This window comes from Prosopis cineraria, unplaced genomic scaffold (genome assembly GCF_029017545.1).
Source record: "Prosopis cineraria cultivar Desert tree isolate PC_DT_omini unplaced genomic scaffold, ASM2901754v1 PC8, whole genome shotgun sequence".
Lineage (NCBI taxonomy): Eukaryota > Viridiplantae > Streptophyta > Magnoliopsida > Fabales > Fabaceae > Prosopis > Prosopis cineraria.
In genome coordinates, this window is record NW_026555339.1 from 19,604,481 (window position 1) to 19,625,535 (window position 21,055).

General features: G+C 30.0%; 1 protein-coding gene across 1 annotated transcript; it reads left to right on the forward strand.

Annotated features, from left to right (window-relative positions):
* Positions 1–11,443: 11,443 nt before the first annotated feature.
* LOC129317439 (pentatricopeptide repeat-containing protein At1g63400-like) lies at positions 11,444–20,779 on the forward strand. The gene is made up of 3 exons (XM_054961764.1): positions 11,444–11,626; positions 20,013–20,369; positions 20,411–20,779. The coding sequence occupies exons 1-3, from the start codon at positions 11,444–11,446 to the stop codon at positions 20,777–20,779; spliced, it is 909 nt and encodes a 302-aa protein (XP_054817739.1).
* Positions 20,780–21,055: the final 276 nt, after the last annotated feature.

Here is a 21,055-nt window from a genome sequence, read left to right on the forward strand (position 1 = left end):
CTTCACTCCAATTGAAAAGCACGTATAATTTTTCTCCAATAAGTCGCTCCTATTTATAGATCTTTTTAACTAGGGAAAATTTTATAGGTCCCATTGAATAAATTTATTTATAAATAGGTCCCATAAAATTTAAAGACCAGAACTGGGTCCTTTGAAACCTAAGTGTAATTTGAAATTGGAATGAGAAGACAATAATGACCATATCAAACATATATATACATTACATCAATTAAATAATTTATAGTTACTTTATTAGTATTTTGTAACTATAATTTTAATTTTTTACAATTGTAATTTCACATATCAATTTAACTTTAAATATGTAAAATTACAATTGTAAAAGGTCAAAATTATAGTTGTAAATTGCTGATGAAATAATTGTAAATTAATTATTTGATTGATGTAATATATGTTTGATAAGAATATTATTATTTTTACATTCTAATTTTAAATCTCAAGAAACTTAGCTATGATTTTCAAATTTATAGAACTTATTAATAAATAAGTCTGCCTCACAAGATGTATACCTAATTTTCCTTTTAAACAAACTCCTGCACGTTTTCAAATCTCATGAGATATGGTTTTATTTTATTGTCAAACTTAGAATCTCAACTAAATCTGTGATAATATTGTTATTCGAAGACAATTGATGGCAATAATCCTTTTTTTCAATTATATTTCATAGATAGGATTTTTCTGTCCTTTTCTCTAGTAATTAAGAAGACTTGGGTGATGCAGCTTTAAAAAGATGACGCGATATTAGACTACGGGTTCGGGTTATTCATCATCGACCTATTATTTTGCAATATCTTATTATTTTTTGAATTGCAAAACATAATTAGTAAAATTAAGTAATTGATATTATTAAATTAAATACATTGATCGAAATATTCTGTTTTGTATAATTATTACCGATTTTAAATATTTATTAAATTGCTACCTCTAACGTCATTGAACTTTAAAGTCCAATTATCTTAAAAAATCTACAATTAAATATACTTATTTGTTATTTACGATGCAAATCTTCCATAATGTTTTGAATTAAAGTACTGTCCATTATTTTCATTCGCATCTTTGAATTCAAAATTGGAGTCTTTATCCACTCTTCGTAGACTGGAATCTACCTATTATAATTGTCATTGATTTCTTTGATATAAATATTGTATATTAATTTTACTGTTTGTTAAACATGTTAAAATTTGAATTTTAATAATGAATTATAGTGAGTATTAATACATCCAATATATTTAAGAAGATAAGGGCGAGAGGGATTTAAAATGATCACGCATTATATTCGATGATTTTCACAATCTGCATATTATTTAGCACAATATATTCTCTATGAAATCTCTAAATATTCTTGAAAATACTTTTTTTAATCAGAAACAGTTGAGTCCATAATTGCTATTAAAATTATTAATTATGCTATAAAAATTAATAAATATAAGATAATATTTTATTCGTTTTATTGAATATCCATATTTAACTGCTTAGCAAGATTGATTTGATTTTTCTCGGTGACTTTGATTCGAAATTTTTGATAAGATGTTGTTATCAATTTTTGCTCGCAAAAAAAAAAAAAAATCTGGGAAACGGACACAATATTTTAAATTTATTAAAAAGTATTGTCATAAATGGCTTTGTGGACTTCTGGTCAGGGCTCATAAACAATGATGATTTGGGAAGCATTAATTCGTTTAAGAATTAAGAAAGTATTTTTCTTGCTCTTTTGTTTCAAAAATATATACATGCGAAATATTAACTTGCCGAATTTTTCGGCTAAAATTTGGATAAAGGACATGATTAGTAGCGTGAAATAGGAAACTTAATGAATAAATAAAACATTAAAAATTGTAATTCTGTTTATCAATACAAATATTTTTTTAGAATTTTATTGAGTAAATATAGTGACCTTCCTTCGTTTTGCTGAAGTTGTAGGGACATCTCCTCTATTTTCAAAACTTATATTTTAGTCTAATCTTTTAGGAATATCCCACTAAAAATTATAAAATGCTTAATTTTCATTTTGAAAATTTTAAAATTATTAATCTTCCTTTATGATCTGATTGCCTAGTGTCTTTCCAAATTTAAGAAACTTTAAATAATTAAGCATGTTAATGTTTAAATAAATAATTTAAAATTTTTGTGTTAAAATTAATGAAATTTAAAAAAAAGGGAAAATTACATATAAGTCGCATGGAACAGACTTATTTACAAAAAAGTCTTGTAAAATTGAAATATCACAGCCAAGTCTCAAGAGACCTGAGTATAATTTGAAATTAGACTATAAAGACAATAATGCCCTTATTAAACATACATTATGTTAATTAAATAATTAATTTACAACTACTTTCTCAGCGATTTATAACTATAATTTTAACTTTTTACAACTGTAATTTTATATATCTAATATTTAAATCATGTGTTACTAATAAAGTTTAACATTAATTATTTATAACGACTTCATCAATAATTTACAACTATAACTTTAACATTTTATAACTGTGACTTCACAATATATCAGTCAAATAATTAATTAGGGGAATTATTGTCTACTTATTTTAATTTTAAATTACACTTAAATTTCAAGAGACCTAGTTGTAATTTCTAAATTTTGGGGGGTTTATTTATAAATAAGTGTGTTCCACGAGGCCTATACACAATTTTCTTGCAAAATAAACATAAATTTCATTGAGTAATCTATTATATTAAATTCTTATTTCATAAACTTTTCAACTACTTCCATGTTTGAATAATATTTTAGCAAATTTATGATTAAATTTTTTTGGGTAACTTGAGTGATTTTTGGATAATATTTATATTTGAAGAAGGATGTTTTTGTTTGACATATGTGACTAACAATTGGATGGATGAAAATAAAATTTTAAAAATAAAGATATTTGTGTTTTAAAACTATTTATACTAGGGGGAGGTTCATATATGTTAGAAAACCAGAAGGGACATATCTGTACTTGAGGTGAAACAAAAGGAAGGTAAGACCATCTTACTCAATTTTATTTTAATGATTTGACCCTCTTATCTAGGCTTTGGCCTATTTTTGGATGCATAGTTTGCATTTTTTTTGGGCACTTTTTATTGCTTTTAAGTCTGTGAGTTTCAAGACATGATTTGTTCTCGATCTGTCTTGGTTGCTTATTTGACTAAAATTTTTTATCCCAAATATTTTTGAGCTTCAATAATGCTTGAAGCTTGAGTTTAAAGATGCTACATACTCACCTTCTTTCCATTATAAGACACCTTTAACTACTTTACCAAAACCAACAAGATATGATTAAGTCATTAATTTTACCTTGAAATAGACTGGACTTTCAAATTTAGTCAAATTCTTGTTTACACTAATATTTTGATCTTATCTAAATACATCAAATTACCATACACGAACTCAAGAGTCCAAAATACACAATTCAACATTGATAATCAATAGTGCAAGTAATTCTCAAGATATGAAATTCCTAGTTAGCATTATCAATTTAAATGCACATATAAATTAAAATATGGGAGACCTACAGTTAGGCAACACTATTCCTGAGCCTCCAGTGCTTTTCCTTTATCTTATGCCATGCTAGTGCCTATAAAATCTTTAGATGGTGAGTACAAGTTCTTAATAGCTAAGGCACATCTAATTAAGGCATATGCATGTCAATTAATAAGTAGTAATTGTAAAGGGGCATAGATTCATCTAGAAATTAAAATCACTACAATTCACATATTCCACTACTAATCTCATAATCACATTTTCATCAAGCACAAATATAATCCTGTCACAAATTTATCAACTGTGTGATAATTTAACCATGAAATGCATGATCAACACCCCCTTTTAACCTCTTGATATCTTTGACTGAAACAATGAGCTATTAAATCAAATAGGATTCCATTTATGTGAATGGATTACCTAAGCTCACTAGTTGTGAGAAGCAACCCGACCAACGGTCATTACACTCACTCTTGGACTATGGTTTTTTTTTTCATTTTTAAATTCCTAGGGCATCATTATCCTTAAGCTAGTCTCCTCGATAAACAAGTGCAAACAAGTTTGATTCAAATCCCTCAACAAATAGTGGGATGATCCCTTGACAAATAGTAAGACAAAGGCTAGCCTTCGGTTATCGAAAGGTAGCCATATTATGTAGATTTATACTACTCCTCTTCTTAAGACAAACTTTCACCAATCATGATCATGTAATGTACATGCTTAAAAAAAATAGCATGTCAGTATTCAATCCATCATGCTCAAAACAATACTGCACATGATACTTATCGTCTCATTTCAATTGTCATCACTTATGACCCAGCCCATAACCTTATGCCTCGAAAACCATCATCTCATCTTGTAATATCTCATTGCAATGATATAACAATTACAAGCTTCCTCATGAACAACTACATTATCCACAAATTACATAAATCATTATAATGCTCATTGTAAAGTCTCATTTAAACTTATTTTACTCAAGTTCACTTTGAACATAAATTTCAAAATCACATACTTGCATTTATTCTTTTAAAAAATATGTGCTCTCTTTTAGAAAATATAAACTCAAATTCACATATTCAAAAGCATATTTACAAGGTTCTACAATCAAATGATTAACAAGCAAATGCATAAAAGAAGATTTTCCTCCAATAATCTCAAACCTTTAATAGGTCATCAAAGATTTACCCCTCAATATTAATTCACTTGATCAATTTCTAATGGTGCCCAACAAAACTAAGCTACAATTAACCATACCAAATACCATTAATATCATCATGAACACTCTTCCAACTCTCATTTCCATCACTTTGAACACCCAAAACTCTGAACTCTTGAGCTTAACAACAACCATTTTGTTTACAAATTTCCATTAGCTCTAATCAACAACAATAAACTCATTAAAACACCATTAATGGTGTGAACACTATATTTTATCCAAATATTTTTTAAATATAATAATAATAACAAATTTAACAAAACAATGAAGTTTTAGTAATATAGATAAAATGAAAAAAATTAATTAACTAAATAAGGATTGATTTTATTTTTAGCCTAAGTAATCTTCTATTGGTTAGGATTTTATTTTTTTTTAGTTAGTTTTTTTAACAAATTTTTTTTAGTTAGTTGAAACAACTAAAAATATATAAAAAATAATACAAAAATTTAATTCTTTCTTCAAGAGTTAATTTGTAAAAGAAATACTAATTATTTTTTAAGAATTATATTTCAAAAAAATTTAAAAATAAGTGATGAAAATGATGAAATTTAATTCTTTTAAGAATTATATTCCAAAAAAAATTTAATAATTATAAAAAATGAAATTTAATCCTTTTTAGGATTATTTTTAAAAAAAATAAAAAAAGATAAATCAATTTAATCTCTCTTCAGAATCAATTTTAAAAATGAGAAAAAAAATTCTTGCTTAAATATTTGAAAAATATCTCCCAAATTATCTCAACAATTTGAAGATAATGAGAATCAAATTTTTGAGAGTTCAATATTTTTAAATTTCTTTCCTTAAATTTTGTTGTTTTTCATTAGAAAAAAAGATATTCTTGTTTAATTTAAAATTATATTTTTTCTCTCTTAATCTAATTTCTAAAATTAATTAACATAAGATAAAAAAAAAGCATTAAAAAAATATAATGGGATGGGTGAAACGCTAATGATGCAGTGTTTCACCACAGCCCTAAATGCTTTCACCGCATGCAGAAGAAAACACAGAGGAGGCAGGAAAAAGCGAGAAGAGCAAGTGAGTAGAGGCACACGCAAGTGAAAGGAAGAAAAGCAAGGGCGGCGAGCTTAGAGGAGGATGAAGGATTGAAGCATAGTGGAACCTCAGTGGCTGAAAGTTCAGAAGGAAAGGTGAAAAGTGAGTCTGAGATGTTGAAGCATGAGGAATTAGAGAAGCAGAGGCGATAAATACTCATGATAACCTTCGAAAATCCAACCTCCTTTGCCTATATAAGAACCACAGAGTTCGACACAAGAGGGAGTAAGGGAGATTGAGGGAATTTCTAGAAGGATCTGAGTTTGAGAGAAGAAGGGCAGAGTTTAAGGGAGGCCAAAATTAGAGAAGCCGGAGGCAGAGGAGGTCTTAGCTTGAAAGAAGTCACAGAGAAAGAAGAAGCTAGAGGGTCAGAAGAATGTGATCAAGCATTCTGAGTGGGATGCTTTCAGAAGAGTTCAAGCTAGATCAGAGCAGAAGAGGAATGATAAGGACATTTCGGGATCCATATTTTAAATCAAATACCATTTAAATTATGTCATTTTCCTTAATCTAGATTCATCAAGTAACATATATATATATATATATATATATATATTAATAGATATTGAGGGTGTGAACTAATTTGGATGGATGTTTAAGCATTAAAGATTCAAGAATCAATTTTTTTTTGCAAAATTTAGAACATACTCGAGAGGTGTTTGACAAACAAAAAACTTATAATATTGTTGATAATTTGTGGAATTGATTATGGCTTGAAGCCATATCTACTGTGACTATAATTAGTACTGGGCAAATGATTTACGGGCCAACTTGCAGGCTAACCCACACGGGATGGTATTTTTGTGAGTTGAGTTGGGCCAGCCCGCTAGATAAAATGAGCTGAAAAATCCAACCCAACCCATTTTCTAGCGGACTAGCCAACTCGCCAGCTAGCCTGCAAAAAATTATCTAATTTTTTTTAATAATTTAAAATTTTTATAATATAAATATATTTATTTATTTCATATTTTAAAGCAAATTAGCAATTAAAAAACTTGTAAATAAATAAAATAAACATAGAATTCAACCAAGTAAATTCATTTTGCTAGATTTTTACTATCAATCATCTTCTCGCTTAGGTGTGCTATCTTTGTCACTGAAAAGAAAATTTAAATATAAACTCATATTATTTTTCTCAGTGAATTCATATTTATAATTTCAATCAATAGATTTTATGAGATTAATAAATAATATATATTTAAAATATTTCTATAAAAACCAATAAATCATCTTCACAAACTATAACAAAAATTTTATTTACAAATTGTAAAAAGAATTTACACTATATTTCAAATGTAAAGAATATATTTGAGAGTCATAAATTATATATTTAAGAAATATTATCATTATTGTAGATTTAAAAAAAGATATAATATATTTAAAAAATAAAAAATTATTTTTTAAAAAATATGCTAGTTTGCGGGTCAACCCGTTTAGCTCGCGGGTTAGCCCGTTTCAGCCCGCTAATTTTGTGGGTTGGGTCGCTAATTTTGTGGGTTGGGTCGTTTGAAAAAATGAGCTAATTTTTTCAACCCAACCCATCAAATTGTGCAGGTTAAACGGGTTAGCCCGCTGGCTCAACCCGTTTGCCCGACTCTAGCTATGATCTTGTTAAAAATTTGTTTGATGTGCTAGATCTGCTTAAAATTTGCAAGTGAAAACATGATCTCCATTTTTTGAAAAAAAGAACTTCAAAGTAATGGCTACACTATTGTGTTTTTAAGTTAGATGTTCCTATTTTCTTAATCTAGATTTCAAGTTGTATTATTGCACTTGATCTTTTTCTTTCCCCCCTAATCTCTAAAATATGTATCATGCATTGATTGCGTTCTTGGTTATTTTCGGTTTGAAAGAAAGCTCCCAAATAATTTTTTGGCTACTGATTTAATTGTGTTTGAGTTAGTTTTGATGCATTCCCATGATGGTTTTGATTCAAACATTGAAGAAAATCCTAATTCGCATCTCTTTCTTTTTTTAAGGCTAAGATATCAATTTGTTTTTAATTTCTATTAGAGATGAATTGGGTGATTGGTAGCAATGTTGTTACGTGAATATCATTTTTGATTTTAAACATTCAGATATGGTGCCATTATTCACGTTATTTCCTCTCTGAATTCCAACCAAGCATTAGGACAAATCTGGATTTTTTTTAAAAAAATATATCCTCAAGTCAAAAGAAGGGTGAATTATCAAAATAGTTTATTTCTCTATTCCATCCATTGCCTTTATTGCATAAATTTTTTAGCAAACATTCATTTTATGCACCGATTGCAAATGCAAATATTTCAATTACCTATTTGTTATATGAAATTTTAAGAATCTTCGTAGGCATCTAGAATAATTTCATACTATGTAAATCAATAAGATTTCGTAGGTATGAGGATCAATATTGTATATATTAAGAATGGGTTTCAATGGCTGATCATTAAAATTAATTCTCTATTTTATAATTTTAAATCAATAAAATATTTAAATCTCATGTAAGATTTCAAGAATATTCATAGAGACTTAAATTAATCATATCATCATGTGATAATAAATCCTCGCAAATGTCTCGATTATTAATTTATATAGTAAACAAATGAATGGATTTTGTAAATAATAATATAATCGACACCTTTAAAAAACAACAAATCAATTAATTAAATTAATGTATTTAAATTATAATCATGTTTACCCGATGTGATCTTTGGTCATGTGGGATTTTTAAATCTCTGTAAATATTTGAATTAATCGCCTTATTATGTGGGATAATAAGTCCTCATAACTATTGCAATTACTAATTTATATAGTAAATAAATAAACACATTTTGTAAATAATAATATTGACATAATAAAAACTAACTAATTAATTATTGGATTTGAATATTAAATATTAAATCTTTTGATCAGGTGAGATTGTAAATCTCTATAGATTTCTAAAATAATCATATTATTGCATGAATCAATAAGACTCTGCAGGTATAATGATTAAGTTTTTTAAAGAAATATATAAATTATATACATACATGATAAATCAATTAAATTAAACATATACTTAAATGAATTTTATTTAATTCTTGATTGTGTGAGGATTTTGAATCTCCACAAATATTTAAGATAATCATATTACTGTATAAGTTAATAAGGTTTTGCAGGTATGATGATTAAGATTCTTTAAAAAAATACACACACACACATGCTTAGAAATTTATTATTAATACTTAAAGACATTGAGTAAAATAAATTAAGCCGATAGACTCTTTTGTTGTGCGAGATTTCAGAATCTTCACATATATTTAGAGTAATTGTTTTACCATATAAGCCAATAAGGCTCCACAAGTATAACAGTTAAATATATGAAAAATAAAAAAAATAAACAAAACAATTTTAAAATCTTCTCCTTTTTTCTTATTTTAAAATTTCAAAAATTGAAAAAATAATTAAAATTAAATCACTTTTTATAATTTAAAACATACATATCGAAATTTCAGAAAATTATTTTATTTGCAAAATGGTAAATTATTTTTAATTAATTTCTCTTCAAAAAATTTTTCACCAACAATTTATAATCCCAAATTACATGGACTTTGATTCTCATCGCAAGGTATGTAAATCTTAGAGTCTGATTCTGAGTCAAGTCGTCCCTTATAAATAAATAAATAAATAAATAAATAAATATTTCTTATTTTATTATTATCATTTCTTATATATATGAAACATGTGAATAAGAAAGGGATAATTAAAATAACTTTAAAGTCATATTATTTTAGCACAATTAACTTTAGGTAACCGTTCTCACAAATGGGTGTTATAAGACACCTAACACCTTTCCCATACTTAATCGACTTCTGAACCTGTTTTTTAATTTTACAGACCATCCTTATTTTCTTTAAATGGTTATCCAATATTTTTCTTAAAATTTTGATGACGACTTCTATTTCATTAATTTTCACTTTGAAAGCCAAAACTTCCACCCTTGCGCACCGTTCAAGTTGCATTTTGGGTGCGTCAAATGGCTTTCAACAACTTTCAACCAAATAATAGATATTGTTAGTTTATTGATTGATTCTTAGCATGCTATTTTGACATATAAATTTCACGTGTTAAGTCCATATGTCTAGTCAAATGGGTTGGTTTTAAGAGTTGGTTAAAAAGCCTTCTTTCATATTTATAGCCAACTTTATGAATTTTTCTGTCTAAATTAGTAAAGATTCAAGATTTCTAAATTATTTTTTGGCAACCATGATCTTTTGCTCCTTATATTCATTCCTTTTTTATTCATAGCAAGTTCTTCTTAAATAAATAAAATAAAAAAAATATAACTTTAGGTCCCTGTACTTTGATGCCTGTACTTTTTTATGATATTTTTGGTCCCTGTACTTTTATTTTTTCATTGTTTTAGATCCTTTCATGAACAAAGTATAGGGATCTTAGAAGAACCTAAAACACCAAAAAAAGTATAGGGATTAATAGTAAAATTTGAGCAAAGTGTATGGACCTAAAGTTATGTTTTTTCAATAAAATATAATAATTGTTCATAAAATTCAGTGAAAAACAAATTGATGTGAAATTAATTTTTGGCGTAAACTAATTTGAACCATTTTCAATATTTTTTAAATCAATAGAAGATTAATTATTGGATTATCATTTTCAAACTTATTTTAGAAGGTTGCTTTAAATTTAATTGATCTTAATTGTATCATAATTTCTTAATTGTATCATAATTACAATTACAAAAATAAACCTAAAAATATCATATGCATCACAAATTATTTTATTTAGAAGTTAATAAGAAACATTATTGTGATATTTATAAATTTTAGTTTAGAATTAGCTTATGCTTTGTAAATGTCAATAGCTAGCACTATAAAATTTATTTTGACCAAATAAAATAATATATTATGAACAATTATTATTTATTTTTTTATTTTCTTTAAAGCTCGGTACATCGCATGCGCCACATACTAGTTTTAAAAAAATTTGAAGCTACCTAACATGGAAAATATTTAAATTTAATATAAATAGTTTGGATTTATTAAATGTTTTTGCAACATTTGAATTCATCATTTAAATAAGATAGGAAATACAGAATATAAATTATCAGTTTATTTCCTATCAAATACGTACGCCCATTTAATGAATATGAAAATTTTATTTTGTAAAAATAATTGTTTATAAAAAATTTAGGCATATTTTGTTATTCATTTGACAAAAAAATGGATATAAATATGCAGAAAAAATGGATATAAATAATTTGGCTTCAAGAATATTTCTTTCCCTCAATGACTATTGAATTCATCGTAGTTAGCATTATTAATTACTAACGGCTAACAACAGAATATTTTGTTATTCATGAATATTTGCTTGATGCGTCTTCCTTTCGGTGAAGCCCTAACTGGAATCTCGTGGAGGAAGCATTCTGAAGCATCGGAGGTAGTCTTCTTTCAATCTATGATCCTAATATGTTATCTTCTGCTGCTTCAAGTTTAAGGACAAGGTACATCACCAGATTCCCTCTCTTTTCCACCCCAACCTTCCTTCTCTCTTTCCCTTCTTCCTTCTCTCTCACATGTTATCTTCATTCCCATCCCTCAAATCCATACAGCATCCACGGCACCATCGCTTCATTCCACCACATCCTTCATGAGCGGCCCCTTGCCTCCGGACCCCAAGTTAATAAGATTTTAGGATGCATGGCTAAGATGAAATATTTTGCTGCTGCCATCCTACTTTTTGCACAATCTGAGTTGAACGGATTCACACGGAATTTAGTTACCCTGAACATCTTGATGAACTGCTACTACCACATTGGTCGGATGAATTCTGCTTTCTCTACGTTGGGGAAATTTTTTAAGTTAGGTTATCATCCGAGTGTGGTAACGTTGAATATGCTAGTAAAGGGACTGTGTTTAAATCAAAACATTGGCCAGGCACTGGATTTCTATGATGACATAATGGCTAAAGGATTTCAGTTGGACTAGTTTACTTATGCCACGTTGAGCAATGGGCTATGTAAATCAGGGAAAACAAGATCTACTATTAAATTGTTGCAAATGATGGAAAAAAAGTCAGTGAAACCTAACGTAGTTGTCTACAACACAATCATTGGTGCACTTTTGCAAAAATGGACTTGTTACTGAAGCACTTGGTTTGTGTTATGATAGGGTTGATCATGGGATATCACCAAATGTTGTTACGTATAACAATCTAATCTATGGTTTTTGTATTATGCACAAGTGGCAAGAAGCAAATCAAGTACTCACTAAAATGGTATTTGTGAGAATCTGAGGAGGAAAACATACCTTGAGTCATTGATTTATACGTACATATGCGAGAACAAAGCTACACCGGTCGAACTTTGTTCAGATACACATAAGAAATGCACACTCTAAGAGAATGAGAAGCCAGGAAAACAAAAGCGTTCGTTTCTTTCTTTCACACAGAAAACAAAACTAATTGAGAACTGCATCTATAACCATCTCTCATGGGAACGTGCGGCAGTTTCTTATTAACTGTTCATAACTCAAATTCAAAGGTTGGAGAATATTACATTTGAAGCCATGAGTAAATTGCACACTGAACCTAAACATTTCTTATAATTATCACAAGAGCCCCATTCCTCAAGTTGGGTTTTTATATGGGCTTGATCCACTAAAGGTGGATAACCCAACATCTTCGACTCACACTTGGTGGAGAAGATAATGTCAGTCCTATATCTTTCTCTTTCTTCTCTTCATACAAGGTGCTTTTCTGTGACCGCTTAAGCTTGACGTCTTTGTTTCGGTTGTTTGTATTAGGAAATCCTATAAAGGACTAGCACAAATAACCTTAAAGTTAAATCTATTTTTAATTAAATTTGTGCCTTAATGTCCTAGATTTATCAATATATACTTTTTCTCATTATGACTGATTTGATCCCTCTTAAGTCAATTCAAGACTCAGATAGTCTCTCTTATATATGTAATATCCACACTTATGAATTCACAAATTATTTCATAAGGGACATGTCTTGAATACGAGCATAAACATGTATATTTAAGATAATCTTTCTCTCGCCCATATACCACTTTAATAGGAAACAGTCGCTTTCCTAACATGAAACCTTTAGGTCGCATCAATTATGACCATAAGCTGTATGTTAAAGTAGCAGACACTGTAACATATCTCCATAATAATGTCAAAGTCAAAGGACATCATTGAAAGGATTTTTCCTTTCTAAGACTCACACAGCAATGAAGCAGGGATTTATTCTCTTGCTTCCTATTGTGATTCTTAAGCATATGTTATATGAAACACATGTTATGGTGTTACTCTTGCTTGTAAGAGTATATCATTTTTATTTATTATTAACACCATACAAACTTAAGTTCAAATATTTATTGGACCTAAACCCAAATTCTTCTTTTTTTATTGATCTCACATGACATCAATTTAGAAGAATTTATTGTTTGGCTATAGGTATCACGGATATGGAGATCCATGACTCGATCCAAGTATGCTTACGGATCTTATCTCGACTTGCTCTTTGATCAAGGCAATATATGATTTGTGTTTCTGCTCTACTGTAGCAACATTTTTGTTGCCTTGCTGGTGAACATTAATGTCTCATCTTTGATTTGAATGTCAAAGGTAGTTGCTCGTATAAGAGAGTCAACCTTATCAACCTGTACGACATACTAGACATTGTATATTCTCAATTGTACACATATAGAAATAATAAAGATTCTCATTAATATAACCAATATATTACATTAAGTCAATCTAGCCATGCCAAGAACCCTTACATGTTTTTCAAATATCTCCTTGGCTATGGGTTTTGTTAAAGGATCTACTATCATACATTTCATGAAAATGTGTTGAACAGTGATAACCTTTTGCGCTATATAATCCCTTACAAAATTGTACTTAATGTTTATGTGTTTGGTTTTGCTATGATATTTAGGATTTTTGGTATAGGCTATGGCTGCAGTGTTGTCACAATGAATTAACACTAGATTTGTACTTTCATTTCCAAACCCAAGGTGTACTAAAAATCTTTTAAGCCATATAGCCTTTTGCACTACTGCAGTACATGCTACAAACTTAGCTTTCATAGAGTGTAGGGAAATGCATGTCTACTTCTTGTTGCTCCAACAAATAGCCCTATTGTTTAGTAAGAAAGCGTAGCTTGAAGTTAATCTTTGTTAATCTTCATCTTCACCTAAATCTGTGTCGATGTATCCTGTTAGGTGTAGATCACTCCCTTGATAACATAGTACATAGTCAACAGTATCTTTGAAGTATCTTAAGATCCTCTTTACAGCCTTCCAATGTCATTCTCTAGGGTTGGATTGGTAGCAACTCACAAGTCCTATGGCATAACAGATATCTGGTCTTGTACACATCATTACATACATCAAACTTCTGACTACACTAGCATATGAAACTCTTTCCATTTTCCTTTTGGCTATCTCAGTTTTAGGACCCATATCAAGATTAAGCTTCACACCTGAAGCTACTAGGGTATCTATGGGTTTACAATTTTTCATATTAAAATGCTCAAAAATTTTCCTTATATAATTCTCTTGTGATAGAGAAAGAAGCTTCTTAGAGCAATTTCTTTAGATTTTAACTCCAAGAATGTATTATGCTTTACCCATGTCTTTCATTTCAAAATTCAACAAAAGCTATTCTTTAATAGCGATTATCAAATCCAGACTATTTTCCGCTAGTAAAATATCATTTACATAAAGAGATAATATTACAAAGTTCTCGTTGAACCTCTTGATGTAAACACAGTGGTCTTCCTCAATTATTTGAAAGTTGTATGAGGTTATTGCTCTGTGCAACCTTAAATACCACTATCTGGATGATTGTTTTAGTCTATAAATTGATCTATTTAATTTACATACTTTATCTTCTTTTCCTTCTTCAATAAAACCTAATGGCTGTTGCATATAAATTTCTTCATCTAGATCACCATTTTTACATCCATCTAGTGCAACTCTAAGTCCAGACTATTTACTATTACCATAATTAGTTTGATAGAATTGAAGCGTACAACAGGAGAAAATGTATCCTCATAATCTATTCCCTCTTATTGTGTATACCATTTTGCTACTAAGCGAGCATTGTATTTATTAATTGATCTATCCACTTTTCTTTTGATTTGGAGAACCCATTTATTCCCAATAGCCTTTCGGCTATGTGGTAAATTAAGTAATTTCCATACTTGGTTGGTCCTCATGAAATCCATTTCTTCATCCATTGCTTTCTTCCACTTATTCTTAACAAGTCTTGATAAAACTTCATTTACAGAACATGGCTCATCATCATTTAGAGGAGTTACCACCAATGCTTCACCCTTAATTTGGAAGCGTCTTTTTGGCACACTTTCTCTATTACTTTTTTAAAGTGGGGTCTCTTGTGGATTTTAATTCTTTTTAGGTCTTCTGGCAGACCTTTTAGAGCTCCCACTTAGATAAGAATTTTACGATGATTCAAGCCTTTTTGTGTTCTATATTATGCTGCTCTCGTGTCTCATAAAGAGATACAGTTTGATCAATTTCTCCCATGCTAGGAAACTCATTTTTTAAAAATGTGATATTCCTAGATTCAAATTCAGTTACAGTTCCATCATCATTTTCACTAATGAAAACATAATTTTTTGATTGCTCAGAATATCTTACAAACATACATTTCTTCCCTCTTGGACCTAATTTTCCATATTTATGAGAATCATCATGGACATATGTAACTAACCCCTATAGTCTTAAGATATTTAAATCCGGTTTGCGTTTTATCCATAACTCAGGGTGTGGAAGTAAATGATTTCGAGGGCATACAATTAAGTATGAAGGTTACAATTAGTAAAGCGTCCCCCTAATATGAGATTGGAAGATTTGCTTGCACCATCATTGACCTAACCATGTCTAAAAGAGTCCTATTTCTTCTTTTAGCAACTTCATTTTGTTGCGGAGTGCTAGGAATAGTTAGTTGTCTAATTATTTCCTTTTCTTCATAGAATTCTTTAAATTGATCAAACAAGTATTCACGTCCTTGATTAGTTCATAATGCTTTAATTTTATTGTCCATTTAATTTTCAACCTCATTAATGTATCATCTAAAGCATTCAAGAGCTTCAAACTTTTGTGATATCAAATAGACATAACCAAAACGTGAAAAATCATCAATAAAAGTAAAAAAATACCAAGTTCCATGTTTTGCCCTTATACTCATACGACCACATATATCAGAATGGATTAATTTCAATAGATTTACAGCCCTAACACCTTTACTAAAAGGTTTTCTCGTTGCTTTACCTGCTAGACAATTTTTACATAAAGACATTTTTATGTTTGTAATTAGACCTAGCATTCCTTCTTTAACTAGCTTAATCATTCTATTTTGATTAATATGCCCTAGTCTAGCATGCCAAATATTCATATCTACATTATTGAAAGAGGTAGTAAAGCAATCATGAAAATAAAATTTGTTAACAATATCTATAATAAAGAACCTTTTTGAAAGAAAAGCACAACCATAAAAAGTTGAATTGTACATAATGTCAACAATCTTGTCATGAAAATTAATTACAAACCTAAATTCTAAAAGGCAAGCAATTGAAATTAAGTTCCGTCAGATGTCCGATGCATGTAAAACATTGTGGAGAATTAAGGTTTTTCCACCTCGCAAGATCAACTCGCAAGTTCCAATGCCTTTTACCTCGATCCTCACGTTGTTGCTAACGTAAAGTCACTTGCTTTGATTCACCAATTAACGGTACTCTACGAAAGATCCACGATCCTTGCTTATGTGGTTTGTAGACCTTGAGTTTACAACCTAAGAAGAGAAAATAGTTTTCGTTAGAAAAACATTACTGGAAACATATAAAAAATGTGAATTCACATGATTCACAAGTATCTAATCACGTCCACTTTGTTCAGGACAGTCCTTTGCAAAATGGCCCATCTTTTGACAAGCGAAACATTTGACCTTTTTAAGATTAATTCTCTTTTTACCGCTCTTCTTGCCCTTTTTCTTGAAAATTTTTTTGCCATTCTTTACTTTAAGGCCACTCTTATTACCCTTCTTTTATTGCTTCTTGCCCCTTTTAGGCTTAGATTTTGAAAGACTACCTTCATCGATAAGGTAAGCCTGTCTAGATGACTTGTAAGCCTCCAAATGTTCAACCTCTAGCTCCAGGTGCTTAGGCACATCGTTAAAGTTAACGATGTTTTCATTGTGGATTAAATTAACTTTCATATGCTCCCAGTTGGTTGGAAGTGATCTGATTATAACATGTAGTTGCTATTCATCAGAAAGATTGTGCCCGGCTTTTTTAAGTTTATGGATCATGTTAGCTATCTCTATAAGGTGCTGTCACATATGAGTATTCGGCTTTAGTTTATAAGTGTTGAATTTAATTATAAGTTTTCTCAGTTTGGTAGTTAAGGTATCATCAAATTTTTCTTTTAAGGTAGCCCACATGGCTTGGACAGTGGAGTTTTTCTCAAATTCGCACATTAAATCGTCCGTCATAGCATTTAGAAGTGTTATTCGTGTGATGCTATTTTTTCATTTCCATGCCTCAAATGCCTCTTGGTCTTTCCTATGCTGAGCCAAGTTTCCTACCTTAGGCTCGGCCATGACTACAATCAGTGGCTTAACAGCATCTTATTCTTCTAAAATATATGACACCTTATGGTGCCAGATATTCCAGTTATCCCCATTTAATTTGTCACCCTTATTTAATTTAGCGGTAATGCTTTTTGTTGTCATTCTTAGTTTTGAGATGAAACTATCCCACATTAATAGTTTTCTATATTAAACCAAGAATAAAATACTTATGAGAAACATACAATGTCTTATATTTGTATTATTCTTTATTAGAGTGATAACAACTCTATTAGGTCAACAATTAGGAGGCTACGTTTGTATCTCCCATCATATTGATTCTAACAAAATCACTATCGTCTATAAAGAATTTTACAAATATTTTCATAATCTTTATATATGGCTCTTAAATGATTTATCACTTTAGAGCTCCTACTCAAATAAAGTATATATAAAGCAATTAAACATAAAACAACATGCTTCATATATTTCATAAATCATCAAGGTCTTAATACAGCATAAAAAATAAATTCTTGAAAAACAAAACTATGCTTGAGGTGCAGACCTAAAAAGACAACTCTCAATTATATCTTTATATTTTTCTTGTACTTTCATCCCCTTGATGGCTCTATTTTATAGAGGATTTCTAGAGTATGACTTGTTTCGCTTCATATGTTGCACAAGCTCCTTCTTAAATTGTTTGAAAATTTCTCCTACAACTACAGTTTGTTTTTCTTTTGTTATGAAACTTAAATATGCTCTCACTATTGGAGAAATTTGATCCAATTTTTTTTATTCTTTTAGCTTCTCTTTTTGCTATATTTATGATCACTAAGGGTGTGAAAGGTTGTTTGAAATCTTCATTTTCATTTTGAACATTCTCATCACCCTCTGATTTATGTTTTGGTCCTGACAGCATGCACACCTCTTTAAGTTCTTCCAACACATTTTCAAGATGAACATTGGAATCTTCTTCAGGATCAAAATTAGAATCCTCACTTCGAGGTTCATATTCCTCCTCCTCCTCTACGAAGGATTTCGGGTCGAAATCCTCACTCAAAGTCTCATAATCTGGTTCTTCCAGATGCTCAATGCTAATAGAATAATTTTTTGAGTTATCAGTGCTGCTAGAAGCCTCTTGCTTCATATTTGTCAAAAAAAATAAGAAAGAAGAAAAAAAATTAGAAATTTTTTTAAACTCATAAACAGCACTAGATAATTCAAAAAATAAATTCTTTTTTGTCTCTAAAATATGAAAAATATATATCAAAATGTAGATCTCGAATTTAGGAATTTTTTAAGACAAATTTTGTCCTAATCTAATCCCACACGCACTGGCACGTGCCCTACGAATGATTTTGGATCAAGAAATTCTAGGAGAAAAAAGTTCCACTCTTGGGGAGGCGCGTATACAACACGTGCCGCCTTATCATGCTCTAGTGATGACATGCATTAGACCGTTGTTCTCCACGCGTCGACAACTTCATGGTGGGGTCAACCACATGCCGATGGAGTCTCCCAATGGGTCCCATGCACCACATGTCCATTTTTATATTTTATTTTTCAAAAAAATGAATTAAATATATATTTTTATTTATTTTTTTAAACTAGGTTGGGTTTACATACACGACCCGTAGACCTATAAACCCAATTTTTTTTTGGTTGGGCTTCCAAGCCCAAGACCTTTCCTTTTTTTTTTTGGGGGCTTCTAGGCTCATAGCCCAAAAGTATTGCTTTTCTTTTTTTTAGGACGACACATTAACATGACGTGTTGTTTTGATGAGGACAGAAATGACACATTGTTTTTGTTGTCATCTCTCCAACTGGGTCAACTTGACCCAATTCCTTTAGTGGGTCGGGTCCATCAGACCCGATACTTTTAGAGGCTATATCTCCTCCGTCTAGTCTCCATTTTACGCATTCTTGGTGTCGTTTTCTTCATTTTTTTGAGCTCTACATGTTTATACAATCCTTTTGTTTAAAAAACTTATTTTTCAAACACCCATTATTTGGTTTGTTTTCAATCATTATGTTTGTCACTGTTGATTGCATGTAAAACATGTATAGCTATATGTGAAACACTCATATTAACCAAGAAGCATATAAATACATTCATTTTAGCAGTAATAATCTTAAAGATAGATAGAGATAGACTCATGCATAAACATAGTAAGAAAATAAAAAAACTAAGCTTATAGATTTGCATGTATATGGTTAAGCAAATCATTATAGATTCTTTAGACATAGGAAACATAGCCTAGGAAAGATGAAAGCTCTAATACCAATGTGAGAATTTAAGGAGGAAAACATACCTTGAGTCATTGATTTAAATGTACGTATGTGAGAATAAAGCTACACTGGTCGAACTTCATTTGGATATACACAGCAAATGCACACTTTGAGAGAATGAGAAGCCAAGAAAACAAAAGCATTTGGTTCTTTCTTTCACACAAAAAACAAAACTAACTGAGAACTGCACCCATAACCATCTCTTATGGGAACGTGTGGCAGTTTCTTCTTAATCGTTCATGACTCAAATTCAAAGGTTGGAGAATATTACATTTGAGACCTTGAGTAAATTGGACATTGAACCCAAACATTTCTCATAATTGTCATAAGAGCCCCATTCCTCAATTTGGGCTTTTATATGGGCTTGATCCACTAAAGGTAGATAACCTAACAGTATTGAAAGACATCTCTCCTAATGTTTATACCTCTAACATCCTAGTTGATGCATTATGTAAAGAAGGAGGGATTATAAAAGTTGGGGCTATTTTTGCTAGGATGATGAAGATTGATAAAAAACTTAATGTCGTTACCTATAGTGCTTTAATAGATGGGCATTGTTTGACTAATTATATTGTCACGGCTAAGGGAGTTTTTAATAAGATGATAAAAGGGGGTTTGGAACATAACCTTTTTAGTTATAGTATCTTGATCAATGCATACTTTAAGATGAAAATGGTGGATGAAGCCATGGATCTTTTTAAGGAATTGCATTACAGAAATTTGATTCCTGATCTTGTAATTTATAATTCTGTTATTCATGGCTTGTGCAAGTCAAGGAAAACCTTGTTATCTATGAGATGCGTGATAGGGGTCATCATCCTAACATAATCACTTACACAATCTTATTAGACGCATTTTGCAAAAGGGGCTATCTTGATAAGGCAATCACACTATTTAAGAAATTTGGTAATCAAGAATTTCAGCCTACCATGGAGACCTACACCGCACCTATTGATGGTTTATGCAAAGGTGGTCAATTAGATGATGCGTGGAAGATTTTTCATTATCTTGTGGCTAAAGGTTATCGATTAGATGTCCATGTATATAATGTCATGATTTATGGACTTTGCAAAAATGGTTTGCTTGACGAAGCAGAGGCCTTGCTTTATAGCATAAAGAGAATGGTTGCCTCCTTAATTTTGTAACGTTTGAAATCACTATTCAAAATCTTCTCGAGCGAAATAAAAATTATACGGCATCAAAACTTCTTCATAGAATGATTGATAGAGGAATGTTGAAGTAAAAAAGGTGATGTCTTGTAGCTTAAATTCAAGTTACATGTATATTTATATTTAATTTGCATGAGTAGCTAGCAGAGGGTTGTATGTTCTGTGTGTACGAGTTGGACTACACAATTAAACGACTGATTTTTCAAGCATCTAGTTTAATAGATACTTGTCATTATTGTGGGTTGTCATGTG